The 14,451-nt window shown below is 41.0% G+C and overlaps 1 protein-coding gene across 1 annotated transcript; it reads right to left on the bottom strand.

The window, feature by feature from the left end:
• Positions 1-228: 228 nt before the first annotated feature.
• Positions 229-5,138, bottom strand: LOC127229142 (cathepsin 7-like). The gene is made up of 8 exons (XM_051194152.1): positions 5,057-5,138; positions 3,877-4,013; positions 3,459-3,581; positions 3,230-3,376; positions 2,095-2,319; positions 1,465-1,627; positions 783-900; positions 229-328 (listed from the first exon to the last, which is right to left on the bottom strand). The coding sequence occupies exons 2-8, from the start codon at positions 4,000-4,002 to the stop codon at positions 229-231; spliced, it is 1,002 nt and encodes a 333-aa protein (XP_051050109.1). The 5' UTR covers positions 4,003-4,013; positions 5,057-5,138.
• Positions 5,139-14,451: the final 9,313 nt, after the last annotated feature.

Raw genomic sequence — 14,451 nt, forward strand, 5'->3', positions numbered from 1 at the left:
CACCACCAGTGGCCACTACATGAATTCTTAATGCAAATGAGTGCAGAGAATCAGTTACAACAGCAGTCATGCCCTTCTAGAGCAAACACCAGATTTCACATTCTACCCTGTCTTTGCAATGATTCAAGTGTCTCCTTCACACAGCAGAGTCCGGCCACTTGAAGAGGCTGGGGTTTCTTCTGTATGTTTTGCTCTAATATCTTCCCTTCCTTCTTACCCCCAGGCAGCTCACAATATAGGGTACATGGCATAGGAAGCAATTCCACAGTAGTTGTTCTGGTCTCTGGGGATCTTCATGTACCCATTTTCTCCCCAATTATCTCCATGGCTGAAAGAAATCAGGTTTTCCCTTTAGTAGAAAAGACACACACTTATAACAAATGAAAGTAACTTTTAAAAACTAGGATGTTCTTGCAGTTACTTTGTAATTCAGAAGCCAAGACATGACTGGAACAATTTAGATAAGCACACTAGCAAAAATAGAAAGCTCTAGGATCAATGACATTCTCTTCCTCAATACAGAGGAACTGAAGAAGACAATTCAGTTCCTCTGTATTGCCTACACACCACGCACACACATACACACACACGCACGCACGCACACGCACACGCACACACACACACACACACATGCACACACAGACACACAACTAAAAAGGAAAAGAAAATGTACCTTTTTCACTTAATTGTAACAATGTTTTCTGTGACATGTATCTAAATTGTAACTACAAACAGAAAGTCCCTATGAAATCTAAAATACAAATAATTTCAGCAATTAATACCTGTTCTTTACCAGCCAATATTTCCTTCCCTCTGACTCCTTGCCTTCATAACCATAGCCAACCAATAGCACCGTATGATTAGGAGAATCACGTTTGCAGTTAGGCTCATGGTATATGCCTGAAAAAGAAAGTCAATGCAGTAAAAGGCTCCAGGAACATGATAGTGAACATAGTTAACTACAGTAAGTAAAGCATTTTATAATTTGACTGAAGTGACAGAAATCCCAATAGAAATAGGGGCCATTGTTAACAGGAATCGAAATATGAAAGAGAGCATAACTTTGTTGATAGGCACTTTCATGTACCTACATGAGATGACTCGTTCACATCTTGTGTTTTTGCTAATACAATCACATTCCAAGAAATCATGACCAAACATGCATTTCTTAATTCAAGGAATCATTTAGGATTCAGTTCTAGAAAGACCATGACTCCATATCTTAATATATACCAAGCAGAGAAAAGTGAGTAAATAAAGCTAAATAATATGATGAACAAAGACATATTCAGATACATAGGTATGTCATATCTCTTAATAACAACACACATGATTACTGTGTTAACAAGTGGCAAATTTACAAACCCAAAAATTCACATCAAATTTTATTCATTATTAGGATATCAACCTGGCATGTCCAAAGGTTAAGAAGTTTTCTTCATTAATATCTAGAAAAACACATACCTCCTTTATATTTTTTAAAAGATTCGTGTGCAGCATCAATTCCAACACCAATGGGCCCATTAGTCACTAGAGCGTTCATTAGGGCTTCTTCATTCCTTGGGACAACCAAAAAGCGTGAGATCTTAACAACAGAATGTTCAGGACGGTACCTGCAGCGTCCTTCCTTTAAAAAGAAAAGAATTAAAAGATTTGTTACTACCATTTACCATCTGGATAGCAAGAGTCACAATCACAACACTGGTCATTTTGAAGCAAACCATCCTCACATCTGGACTGTAATAAATCATCCCAGGAAGTGAAATGTTACTGGGAGAGTTAAAACCCAAAACCAACTCTCATGTTTTCAATGGCATCTCATAGGTCTACCTATATAGGAAATCATCATGGTGCAATATTATGTATTACATGTGGAGCGATTTGCACATGTGCACATTCTCCATGTGCACAGAAGCAGGAACACCAACGTGGCACCACAGAATCAGACAGCCATGCAATGGTGGATTCTCCTATGACAGCACTGGTGGAGTGGGAGATTCCACATTCAGTGTGAGCTCTGAAGGCAATGCATTGTCTCTGCCATTTTCCCCTTGCCCCGGCTGAACTGAAAAGACAACGCAGAAGCCCACTTACCTTTGCTTCATATGGGTAGGTTGCCTCAGCCTCCAGACCTCCGTTGTTCTTCACATATAGGAAGGCACCATACATTATGCCTCCTTTACAGCCATTAGTGCCATAAGATGTAGAACAGTCCACTAGGTTCTGTACACTCAGGGTGGTCAGTTTGCCTGTTTTCTTGAACATCTGTCCTTCTATGGCACCAGCCACAGCAAAAGCCCAGCATGCACCACAACCTAGCTGAATAGAGAATAAATATAGTCATCTAGAAATATGAACTGAAACAACTCAAGCTATTGAATACTCTATCACATGTGTGTTATTGTCATCTAATGGATTCTTAGGTAAGAATGGTCAGTCTTCATGGGGAGGTGTCTTATGCCCCAGTGGGTAGACAGACATGCACACACCAATGCATGTAAGGCTGTGACTTACTGGGAGCATAGTGTGGTAAATGTTATTAATGGAACAAATTAAGTACGGAGACAGATAGACTTGGACCACTAGATGGAGGTTCAAGAGTAAGTAGCCATGGGAGATGTCATTCTGTAAATATGTTTCTTTTATTGTTTAGTGAATAACGCACTGTTGGCCAATAGAAAAGCATGATAGGTGGACTGGGAGACTAGGAGGAGAGAGGAAATAGGAAGAAGGAAATCCAAGAGAGTGGACTGAGAGAAGAACGCTGGCCCCTCTCTCTGATAAGAAGAGACCACGTGAAAATACTTAGATTAATAGAAATGGGTTACTATTTAAGACAGAGCCAGCCAATAAGAAATTAGTAAGTGGTCAACAGCTTTATATCTAATAAAGTGTCTCTGTGTGTTATATGGAGCAGGCATGGTGGTGGGACCAGACTGGTAAAAAAAACCTTACTCATGAAAAAGGAGTGCTCATAAATGACAAGTATACATTCTATACTTGCATGGGCCTTATAATTGCTAGTGCATGAATTAGGGATTCCTCATTCCTTGGGACAACCAAGGAATATTTGTTACTAGTAACATAATGCTAAAGATAGTAACTGTGGCATTCCAGTTATAAAATTGTGCTTGGTGACTAGCATGTCATACCACAGTCAAATAAGACAGACAAGCCAATAGCTGGTCCCACTGCCATAGTTGAAGAAGACAGTCATGTGATGTCATACCTGCCTCCGTACAGGAGTCACATAGCCTTCTTTTCTCCAATCCAAAGTTTTGGGGACTTTGACATCTCCTCGTTTCTGAATGCGTTTCCCATTCCTTAGAGTCAGAACCGAACTCTCTGTCATCATTTTCCTCATTTCCTCACCAGTCTTCAAGGAAAAGTACATAAAGCCTCCATTTAAACAACAGAAAAGACAAAGCAGAATACTACACAACGGAAGTCACACTCACCAAGTCACCAAACTCATTCATCTCTACAGTGAAGTTGCTCATCCCCAGGCCATTCTCCATACTGAGCAGTTTGATCATTTTCACATTTTCTTCCCATACTGCTCTCTTCTGTTTTTCTTCCTCCTGGAAATAAATATTGTGAATAGCATTTATTTATAACTATACCCCTGTTCTACCTGAGCAAGTGGATCAGCTGCTGCATATGCATACAGGTCTTAGAGAGGGATCTCAGGACACTAAAACGAGCCACTCTCAACACATGGATGAGCAGATGCAGTCGCCACCAATTGTTTTCTCTGTGTTATGTATATACCTCAAGTAGGAGCGTTAACTATGGCCTCTAATATCCATGAACCCCACCCCCCTCAGCAATGAAGATGCTCTACAAGGAACTTCTTTGAGTGTCCACATGGCTTACTTGGCTGTATGTTTTATCATAGCTCCTTTTCCACGCCTCCCACTCAGCATCCAAACTGTAATCTGGTGTTGGAGCAGCTGAGGCCACTCCCAAGCACAGGATGGCCAAGAGGACAGTAGGAGTCATGTCTCAAGCACCTACAGAGAGAAGATAATGAATGGGAAAATACACCAACACTCTGGAGAAACTAAATCATTTTTGCAGGATAAAATGATTCTAACCACTCTCCCAAATGTTTACTTAAGGATTTTGGAAATGGCTAAATATTAGTTTGAACAACATTAGCCATAGATGGCACTTTGTTGCAGATCCTGTGGAAAAGAATTCTAGGAATTCTTGGAAAATGCATTTCACTGCAAATTGACATGATAGGAAAGATGAACTTGGACAGAAGAATTCAAACCCTCCATAGCTAAAGTCTTGCAAGAGTTAACTCAATATTTGTAATGATGCAAACTTCTCTGATATGGTATCTGATTCAATGTAAAAAGGTTTTCCCCTGAATTTAGGGGCCATATTGCTACATAGCCCATGTAAATACAGACAGTGACGTGGGCTTGTTTAAAACATTCCTTCTAGAAAGAAAATATTCTAGAAAGCCCCTTGTTATTTTGAGGAAAATCAGCAATACTACTATTCTAACGCATCTGAAGGAAGTACCCACACACTCATTACTTCATTGAGAAAGGACTCACATAGAACAGCCACAGGAAACCATAGCCACCAGTGATGATAGGGTACTACATAAAAGATTTCTTGAGATTTCAGGCTGGGTCTCATAAATCATGCTGCCTACAGACCTTGGCTAGAGACATGAACCTTATGCTTCTTCTGAACATGACAATCATGGAATGAAGCTTCTATCTAATGGTTATATCCAAGCAATAATGTCTGCCAGAGTAGAATGTGATGAGCATGACCCTGGCGAACCTGGTGTCAGTTGTCACTGTCTCTGGCCAGAAGCACAAGTGCACTAAATTGGAATCTGTACAGACCTGGACACACTGAGGGTCTTGTTTGCTCTCTGGCTGCCCCACCCTCACCCACCTCGACACAGCACGGCTGCAGAGGTGGAGAAGATATTCTCTTTCCTAGGGTCTGCCTGATGCTCCATGGAGTCTCTCAGGGCTTCTACTACAAGGTCAGTTCCCTTTCTGCCTTGGTAGATGAAGTGCCTCACCTGTGTTGACTGCTCTTTCCTCGGTGCACTCCAGAAGCTCTTCAGAGGTTGCTGAGGTGTCAGGATCTGGCTCAGCAACACCTCACTCAGGCTTTAAATCCCAAGTCTCTGGCTAGTCAACCCTTTCCATCAATGCTTCCCTTCTTCTGATTGGCTATGAAGGAAACTGGGCCTCCAGGCTCCTAATGAGATTTGATCTTATCTGTCCTGGAGGGGTGGGTGTGTGCTGCTTCCGCTGGACCATGGGAAGTTAGATTTGTGGACCTTTACAGAGGAAATTATGGAACCAAACTTTAGGCTGTGGATAGCACAATAGTCTCTGAATTTATCTCAATAGTAGCTCAATATTGAGGTTAGGCTGTTTCCTGAAGGAGCTATATAGGATTTCAGCCCAGCATTTAGATTAGAATAAGAGGATTAGATTTCCACCATGGAGTAGGTGGTCAGCCTGGTCTTCCTTTGAAGTTCGTGTCTGATCCACAGCATCATTAGGATCAGATGAGAACACTAACTTCGGTGTGCATTCTTTTCAGAGTCACAGAGGAACACAGCGACATTTCAGAAGAAGCCTAAGGATGGAGGGGTGACTCCACATTGGAAATGTTGGTCAAGACCAAAGCAAGGAGGGGAATGTAGACCTTAGTCTCATCAAACTGCCTGACATGTCTCTACTTGAGGTTTAGCATCATCAGAGCTGTCAATATTTTCACTCAATAGCACATGCATCATCTAAAATTTCAACATTTAAATTTTAGACATAAATCTCAGTGGCCTTTGGAACACCATCATTGTTGTGCAAACATCAGCACATAGATCTCCAGGAGGATTTCATCTGCTTTGTGGAAGCTATGTAATAATAAAACAATAATACTCTGCTCCCTCTCCTCAATCACAGCACCACTCACTTCATTTTCTGTATATAGGATTTTGCCTCCTAACATACATAGAATGTTTTCCCTTACCATAGCCATGGTAGAGGTCATTTTAACAGTACCAGTATTGTAAGAGAGACCATTAGGAAATAATAGAATATCCTTGTCCTACTGTCAGAATATCCTCCTTTAATCAAGTTATGTAATTTTCTCTTAAAGGGACACAAATATATTCTCTTTCTGTATTCAGTGCTATTTTTGTTTGTTCCTTTGATCAGAGATAAAGCATATGTTACCTATCTAGCCTATATCCTACACTACCAAATTTGCACAAATTCTAAACTCAACTAATACATTTCTGAACGAAAGTGAAAGAGATATTTATCAAGACCAGGCTAGAGAAACCCACAGAAAGAGCTGAGCTGAACAAGGGGGAGCTCACAGACCCCAGTCTTATAGCTGGGAAACCAGCAAAAGTCTGACCCAGACCCCCTGAAAGTGGGTGTCAGTTAGGAGGATTAAGCAGTCTATGGGGCCTTTGGTAGTGAATCTGTATTATACCTAGAATACAAATGGACTTAGGCAGCCCATTCCGTATAATGGGACATTCTCTCGGTCTAGACACATGGAAGAAGGCCCTGTTCCAATGATGTGACAGATTTTGAAGATCCTGCATGGAAGGCTTCACCATCCCTGGAGAGCAAGAAGGGGATGCGATGGGGGTTAGGAGGGGGACAGAGGAGGAGGAGGGGAGGGTGAGGGAACTGGGGTTGACATGTAAAACAAGCTTGTTGCAAATTTAAATAAAAAAATATCAAAAAAGAAGACATGTCATATAGAGCAAACCAGTATAATAATATCCATAAGTCTTTTAAATCCCTAAGTATTCATTACTTGGTTAATAAACTTATGCTGCTCCATTTAGAATTTTGAGTGTCTGCTAACAATATCTATGCACGTACTTCTAGTATCTCATTTCCTTCACGGATACTGATAAGTCAAGTCACGACAAATCATCATTATTGCTATCTGATCACCTTCCAAATCTGATCATGGTTCTCTTCCTCCATGGTGGCCAAGGTATAGTCTACTCATTATTGCCTGTCTGCAGAAAGAAACTTGAGCATCAGTCCAGTAAGAATGTTCTTCAACTACAATCCCGTTTTGTCGCAATATTTTCGCATTTCAGATTCCCACCCTTGTCCTTGGCTATAAGATGTCTGATGGACTTATTTTGAGGACATCAATATGTTGAACAGCTCCACTTTCCCCGCTGTGACATCCTTAGACACATCTCCAGCGTCCTTAACACATTTTTCCTAATAAGGACATAGTGAGTGTCACAAGATAAGTTCCTCTGAAGCAGCAGCTCCCCGGAGTTTCCTTATCCAGTATATTAGCTGGTGAGTGAGCACCTTTGTCAAATCACAACCATGTTCTTCTAGAGACCGAGAGACCTTCTCAGATGACCTCAAGGATCAAGTGTGGTCCAGGAACAAGGTGGAAGGATCTAAAGCTCACTTGGCCTTTCTAAGCTGTTCTAGCATGACCTGACTTGACATTACTGCCCCACATTAGGAAGGTAGGTAGGCCCTCCCTTCATCTGCATGCTTCACTACAGTGGACACTTGCACGAATAAGTTTGGTTACAGAAGACAACTCATCTCTATGTACATGGAGTGGCAACTCCATCCCTGAGATGTACTTTACCAAGATCTCAGGTTACTGCTGACCTCCACTAAAATACGGGGAGCCCTGTGAATGGTAGTTGTGAAAAAAGAGAGGAGAGGCGTGTGCAAACAGCTCAGGACAACACGGGAAATGTCACTGCTATTTCTCTATAGGTCCCATATGAAAAATACGAGACATAGCAGGAAGAGTCTTTCCTAACAATGGTTCATTCCCTTGACTGCCAGATTCTCACAGAGAGGGCTGCATATCCCTAGAGGCAAGCCAATGGCAGGCCTGTATGCTCATGTTTCTCTTAGTTTAAATACTTTAACTGTCCATTCCTCTGATCACCATAAGACACCTGGATTTATTTTTAATTGTAATTGTGTTTTTAGTTATTTTTAGAGACAATGTCTTACTGGGTAACCCAAGCTGATGGGAATATATATATATATATATATATATATATATATATATATATATATATAGTATATGTGTGTGTGTAAACTTTTGCTGAATTTCACATAATAAAATGGTTTCATACCAAAATGATCTTATATAATTTTTAAATACATTATTATTCTCCCTCTTTCTTTTACCCATCTCTGTCTCTCGCTCTCTCTCTCTCCCCTTTCCTGATCCTTCACCCTTTTTTCTCTCTGACTCTAATACTACATTTTTCCCAGTTAAAATTTATCCTTTTTCCTCCTCTTTTGTGTTTCTTCCTTCCATTCTTCCTTCGTCTTTTCACCTTCTCTTTTCATGGTTAGCTCGAGATTATGTTAGAGGATGCGTTAAGTGTATAAGAGCCCCATCTTTGTTGCTACTGAAGTAACCAAAGACACGTACTGTCACAGTGCATGAAAACTGACCCTCTTCCAAGCTGATTAGTCTTTACTATGTGATCTTAGTTCTCCTGTAGCTTGAGACAAAGAAAACGATCTGTTAATCTGTTAAATTTCTCCTTCCTTGATGTTATTCTAATTGAAGATGTGAAGGGTTTAGAAATGAAGTTCATTTTCAGGAGAGGGAAATGATTAGTAAGCTAAATTCAGACATTGTAAAATTCTAATTTATACCTTTTTAAAATTTCACCTAAGCCTGCATTTTAAATGAGGTATTAAAGGAATGTGGAATGACGGAAACTTTTTCCGTAGTCCTCATATAATTTATTTCTTACACCTATAACCTCACAACTGAACTTTAAAAACTAAGTATGTTTTGAAACAGAATGTCATATCAAAAAATTCCTATTGAAAACTCAACTTGTGACTATGAGATAACATTTGACACAAGGCAAACTTAATAGCAACTGGAAACTCTGGAGAATGGCACATCCAGAGTAGTTATGGCCTTGACCATCTTACCCATCTGAAAGCCTCCTATAACACTCCAAGGATGCTGAACTTTGATTTATTCAAGAATTTAGGGGAAAGTATCAGTAATAATGACATGTGACAGCAGAGTGTTTCCTGCCAGAATGAGTTCTGCAAGTGTCCTTTCTTGCTCACAGTATTATCCAGATATGATATTTTCACTTCATTGTCCAGGGATCTCTCTCTCTCCATAGAACCTTTGAGAAGACAGAAACACACTTCTTATCCTCTAAGAAGTGTGACAAATTGTACAATGCCTTCCTGGACCTTGTTCTAGAAGCCACGGTTTGGATGGCAGCCTTACTTCCCCAGATGACTCTGAGGAGCTTCAATCCATAACTATACACAATCATGCCCTCACCTTCGTCAGTTCCTGACATAGATCTCAGGGACAGAACCTGACTCCCAGTTTTCCTCCACAATGATTTTTACACAATAACCCTTATAGCAAGCTGTCATAAACATGCAGATAGGAAAGCAGGGGGCTTAGCAATAGAAGGCAGGGTGGCTATGTGGAGGAAATGATGGCCCTCTGATGATATTTCTGTCAGCCATCTTGACTTTTTTGGATGGGTAAGCATTTTGGCAATTTCAAACCAGCTTTGGTGATCTGAGAAGAGAGTACCTTGGCTCAGGAAATGATTCCATCAGAGTTTTCTGCACACATTTTCTTGGTTAATGATTCATGTGATAGTGCATAGCTCAGCATGTACAATCCCACCATGGGAAGTTGGTTCTGCCTTGCATTGCAATGTATGATTTAAAACAAAAAGGCCATGGAGAGAACACCAGCTCGCAGTGTTCTTCTGTGGGCTCAGCTTCAGTTCCTCACTCCAGGTTACCTCCTCGAGTTCAAGCTTTTTCTTATTCTGATAATGGACTACACCCTGCGAGGGCAAATAAACCCTTCCCTCCTTGTGCTACTTTTGACCATGGTGTTTATCACAGCAACAGATGATAGATAGTCACACTATAAGCTAAAGAACCAAAAAAATGCAACAAAGGCGATCGATTGTATGTACCTAGAAGCTTGCATTCAAATAGAAAATTGGAGAGTAAAAATCCTATTTTATGTACAGAAAGTTTGTGAATCTTTTCCGTCTCATTGTACTAATATCTGTCAAGAATTTCAAGTTGAGGGTCCCTGAACAGTAACACATATATGTAGTAAATCCTTGTCCCAAGTGGAGGGACACTGGGGTGAGGCCAATCATTGTTTTTCAGAGTTCATAGAGAAAAAGAAGAATGCACATTGACACTAAGCAAAGTCCACTGTGCCACAGCCTGTCCCAAAGAAGAATCTGGACAAAACTTCCTTCTTCACTCTCTTTATATTTCATGAAGACAGAATGTTGCCTGATACTCAGAAGTTGGTCCTGAATCACCAGGATATCTCCATGTGTTCAACTCTATCACAGATCATCCTAACCCTGCATCCAAACCCTAACTCTAACCCTAATCCTAACCCTAACCCTAACCCTAATTTTCAACCTGTCCTCTGATTGCTATTCTACTACTGAATCTCAAGGATAATAGTAAAGTTCTTAGTTAAGAGAAAAGGAGAGAGGGAAGCCATTGGATCTGTGAAGAACCATGTCTAACCAAGACATTCTCAGGGCCTTCCACAGTCCACCACTAAAGAGGAAATTTGGTGCCTAGAACATTAGGAAGCTACAGAAATGATCCCTGGTGATATGTTATTTTCTCTAGTTCTTTGGTTCTCTAGTTATTTAACCCACCCTTACCTCCTCTCCACACCCTTCCCAGATGTGTACATCTTTAACTACTAACCTCATGTTGTGACATTTTTTTTAATCGATTAAGGCTAATATTGCTGCCCAAACACTCTTGTGTGAGTAGCCTATCACTGATGTGGTTGACTTACCATGGGCTTAAGTCTTAGAAAACAATGACTCTGTCTCTCTCAGTAGCAAAAATTTGCCAGTAGCTCCATGGCTAATGGTAGGACTTCATGCGTAGCTGCCTTGTCCAAGTTGGGATTTGCTTTGGCTGCTTACACAGGTCTGCTGTGTGCTTTCTCATTACCTAGGAGTCCATTTGTGTAGATGTCCTCTTGTGTCCAGAAGACACTGTTTCCTTTGTAGTCATCAAACGCCTCAGGCTCTCACACTCTCTATCCACCTTTCCACAGCAGTCTCTGAACCATGGAGAAAGAGGGGTTGTGTATATGTTCCGTTTCCAGCTGAGTACTTACAGGGTCTTAGTCTTCTTGACAAATTCTCATTCTTAGTTAATCACTGTCCTCTTCAATTAGAAAGTTCCATAAGTGAGTTGAGAGATGTATTAACTTGGGGGTATAATAAGTCATTTGGAGTTTATTTAATACCATAACTGTTTAGTAGCATTATAAAAGCATATTCACAGCTGGGACCTAAATCTGCCTAGTCATAGATTTTCAGCCATAATAATGGTGCCTGTTATGGGTTTCATCATGTGGAGCGGGGTTAAGTCCAATCAGATATTGGTTAATTAGACCCATGATGTTCATGCCACTATTGAACCAATGGGCATGCCATGCCAGTCGATCATTTTGTACCTCACAGGACTAATTTCTGAGTAATACTCATGGTGACTTTTCTTTAGTAGTAATGTAAACAGCACCTTTCAGCCCTGTAAGAGCTACACGATGGAATGGAGTTTCTAGATCAATACCAGCTTCATTTTTTTTTTTTTTTTTTTTGTATTCTATGACTCAGATAGTGTTACCTTCAAAAGTGGGGTCTTACCATCAATTTCTGGTCTGTAACCAAGCGATTGGCTGTATCTTATATTGTTTACTGTTTTGGGGTCCTAAGGGACTCCGTTGGCTAATGCCTCCCTCCCCCCTCTCTGTTAAACACACACACACACACACACACACACATACACACACACACTCCCACACATGCGCGCACACACACACACACGTGCACGCACATGCACAGACAGGTAAACACAGACCACCACATACCTTTTCTTTTACACCTATCTTTTCTTCCTTCTCCCTGGCATCCTTCCTCTCTTCCTTCTTTCCCATTACCTTACCAGCACATTGAAGGATTATTAATTTTAAAAGACCTCCATCCATGGTAGTGAATGTACATTACAAGCAGCTTGCAGGCAAGTCTTGCCATGATCACTCCTCATAAGCTTGACTTTTTAATCTTATTATCTTATTTTTCCTCCAGTGTAAGACATAAATAAAATACTCTGTTGATCTATCAATTTCTACTTCTCAAATGTTATTCTAAACGGGGAAGTAAAGGAGATTATAAAGGAAGCTATTTTAGTAAGAAATGTACTTTATATCATTATTATGTCACACCTATGTCTTCGCTGTTTAAATGAAGTGATGAAAATGAGGTGTAATATAATTTATTTCTTAGAACTTATAACCTCACAATTTTTAAAAATTAAACATTGTGTTTCGGTATAGCCATTCACATCAAGAAAACACACACACACACACACACACACACACACAAATTGACCCATCCTTAATAGTGGCATTTTACCCAGAGGTAAACAATATTAGCATGTGGCAACTCTGGAGAACCACACACCTATTCAGTTATGGCACTGACCATCCTTACACATCAGGAATCCTGTAGTAACACCCTTGATGATGTTCAACCTGTGCTGATTCATAAACCCAAGGAAAATCCCCTCTGTCCAATGAGGCATGGCACTGAATCCAACCCTTCCTCACCCCTTACAGAAGGATGCTACAAATGTTCCTCCCTTTTTTACTTCATTGTCCCAGGAGCTCACCCTCCAGAGAAGCTGGAGGTAGAAATGTATCTGAAGCTCCCCAAGACACATTGTATATTCTCTACACTATTACATATGTTGCATAAAATGCTAAGTGGGAAGTCAGCGTTTAAGAGGCAGAGCAGCTGGTGAAGGAAATGGCAATTTTTGTGCCCGTGTTTCTGGTACCATTCTTGACTCTCCTTAGCATTAGACTCTATGCTTTAGAATCGGCCTTAGGAAAGAAAAGAAAAGAAAAGAGGAAGGAGAGAAGATTATCTGAATAGATTGGCTGTCCTCTCAGCCACAGTGACAAGTTGTTGCCTCCCACAGAGGAGTCCGCGGTTGACAAAATGTGCCAACACTGCAGCATCGCAGACCCTTCAATTTCCTTAAATAAATCATAGTGACAACAACAGCAGCAAAGAGAGCCGACAGGAAGCAACGGCGCTTTGTTCAGAGTTTGGGCCTCTCGTAGTCAAACCGAGGGTAAACCCCTTCTTCTTCATTGGTCTATGACTGTGGCAAGGATTTCAATCTGAGGAACACATGAACATGATACGTCCGTGCCATGAATCCATGCATCCAGTGGAGAGATCCTGCAGTCAAGCCGATCCCTCTTCTCTTCTCCATGTTCCATTACAAAAGAAGACAGCTCATGAAATCCACTGTGTCGGTCACGGTCTCCAAGGACACTCTGGCTGAGGCCTGCTGGTCCCCTCCAGTCTGCAATGAGGAATAGGTGTTGCTTGGTACTCAGAAATGGTGCCTGAACCACCAGACCCTGTCTCCTGTCTTTAACTCTGTCCCAGTTCCTCTAGAGTCACCTGGCTCTCTCTAGTTTCCATCAAATCCTCTGAAAGCTGTTCCTAACAGAATCCTGCATCATTAGCATAGCTGTTAGTCTCTGGGATAGGGATCAATGTCTCCTCTGAGAGCACAGGTGCTGGTGAAGTGTTGGAACCCTGCGTCTTTCGGTGTAACCCAGACATTAGTGTTTAGAGGGCTTTCCCAGAAAACATGATTACATTAGTGCACTGCTTATGGTACCTTTCCCTGTATACCTTAAGGGACAAACATATGCCTGGAATGCTAGTAACTTTAGAAACGACCTCTGAATCCTAGCTCTTCTTTTTTTACTGAGTTCTTAGAGAGCCTCACACATTGTTTATTTTTTTTTTTAACTAAAAATAATTCTTTTTCTTGCAATATATTCTGATCACGGTTTCTGCTCCCACAACTATCCCCAGATCCTCCCCAACTTTTGTATTCATTGAAGTTCTATTGCTGTGGAGTGATGCTAGGGTCATAGCAACTCTTATAAAAGACAACATGTAATTGAGGCTGCCTTACAGGTTCAGAGGTTTGATCCACATCATCATGTGGGAAGCATGGCTGCATGGAGGGAGACAATGTGCTGGGAAAAGGAACCGAAAATGCTACATCTGGATAGGCAGCAGCAGGAAGAGAGTGAGAGAATGAGAGAGAGAGAGAGACAGACAGAGAGAGAGAAGACAGACACAGAGACAGAGAGAGATAAAGAGAGAGAGACAGACAGAGAGAGACAGAGAGATAGAAGAATGAGAGATAGAAAGATACAGAGAAGACAGACACAGAGACAGAGAGAGAGAGAGAAAGAGAGAGAGAGAGACTCTAACACGAATCCCAGTTGGCCTTAATAAAAAACTCAGAGTCAGATATTAGGGGGTGAAAGCTGAAAAGATTA

Source organism: Phodopus roborovskii, unplaced genomic scaffold, assembly GCF_943737965.1.
Source record: "Phodopus roborovskii unplaced genomic scaffold, PHOROB, whole genome shotgun sequence".
Taxonomy (NCBI): Eukaryota; Metazoa; Chordata; class Mammalia; order Rodentia; family Cricetidae; genus Phodopus; species Phodopus roborovskii.

Coding starts and splice junctions, on each gene's coding strand:
- LOC127229142 (XM_051194152.1), bottom strand. CDS start 4,002: ATGACTCCTACTGTCCTCTTGGCCATCCTGTGCTTGGGAGTGGCCTCA. Junction 3,377..3,458: donor TGAATGAGTTTGGTGACTTG/GTGAGTGTGACT, acceptor TTTTCCTTGAAG/ACTGGTGAGGAAATGAGGAA. Junction 2,320..3,229: donor TGACTCCTGTACGGAGGCAG/GTATGACATCAC, acceptor TTCTCTATTCAG/CTAGGTTGTGGTGCATGCTG.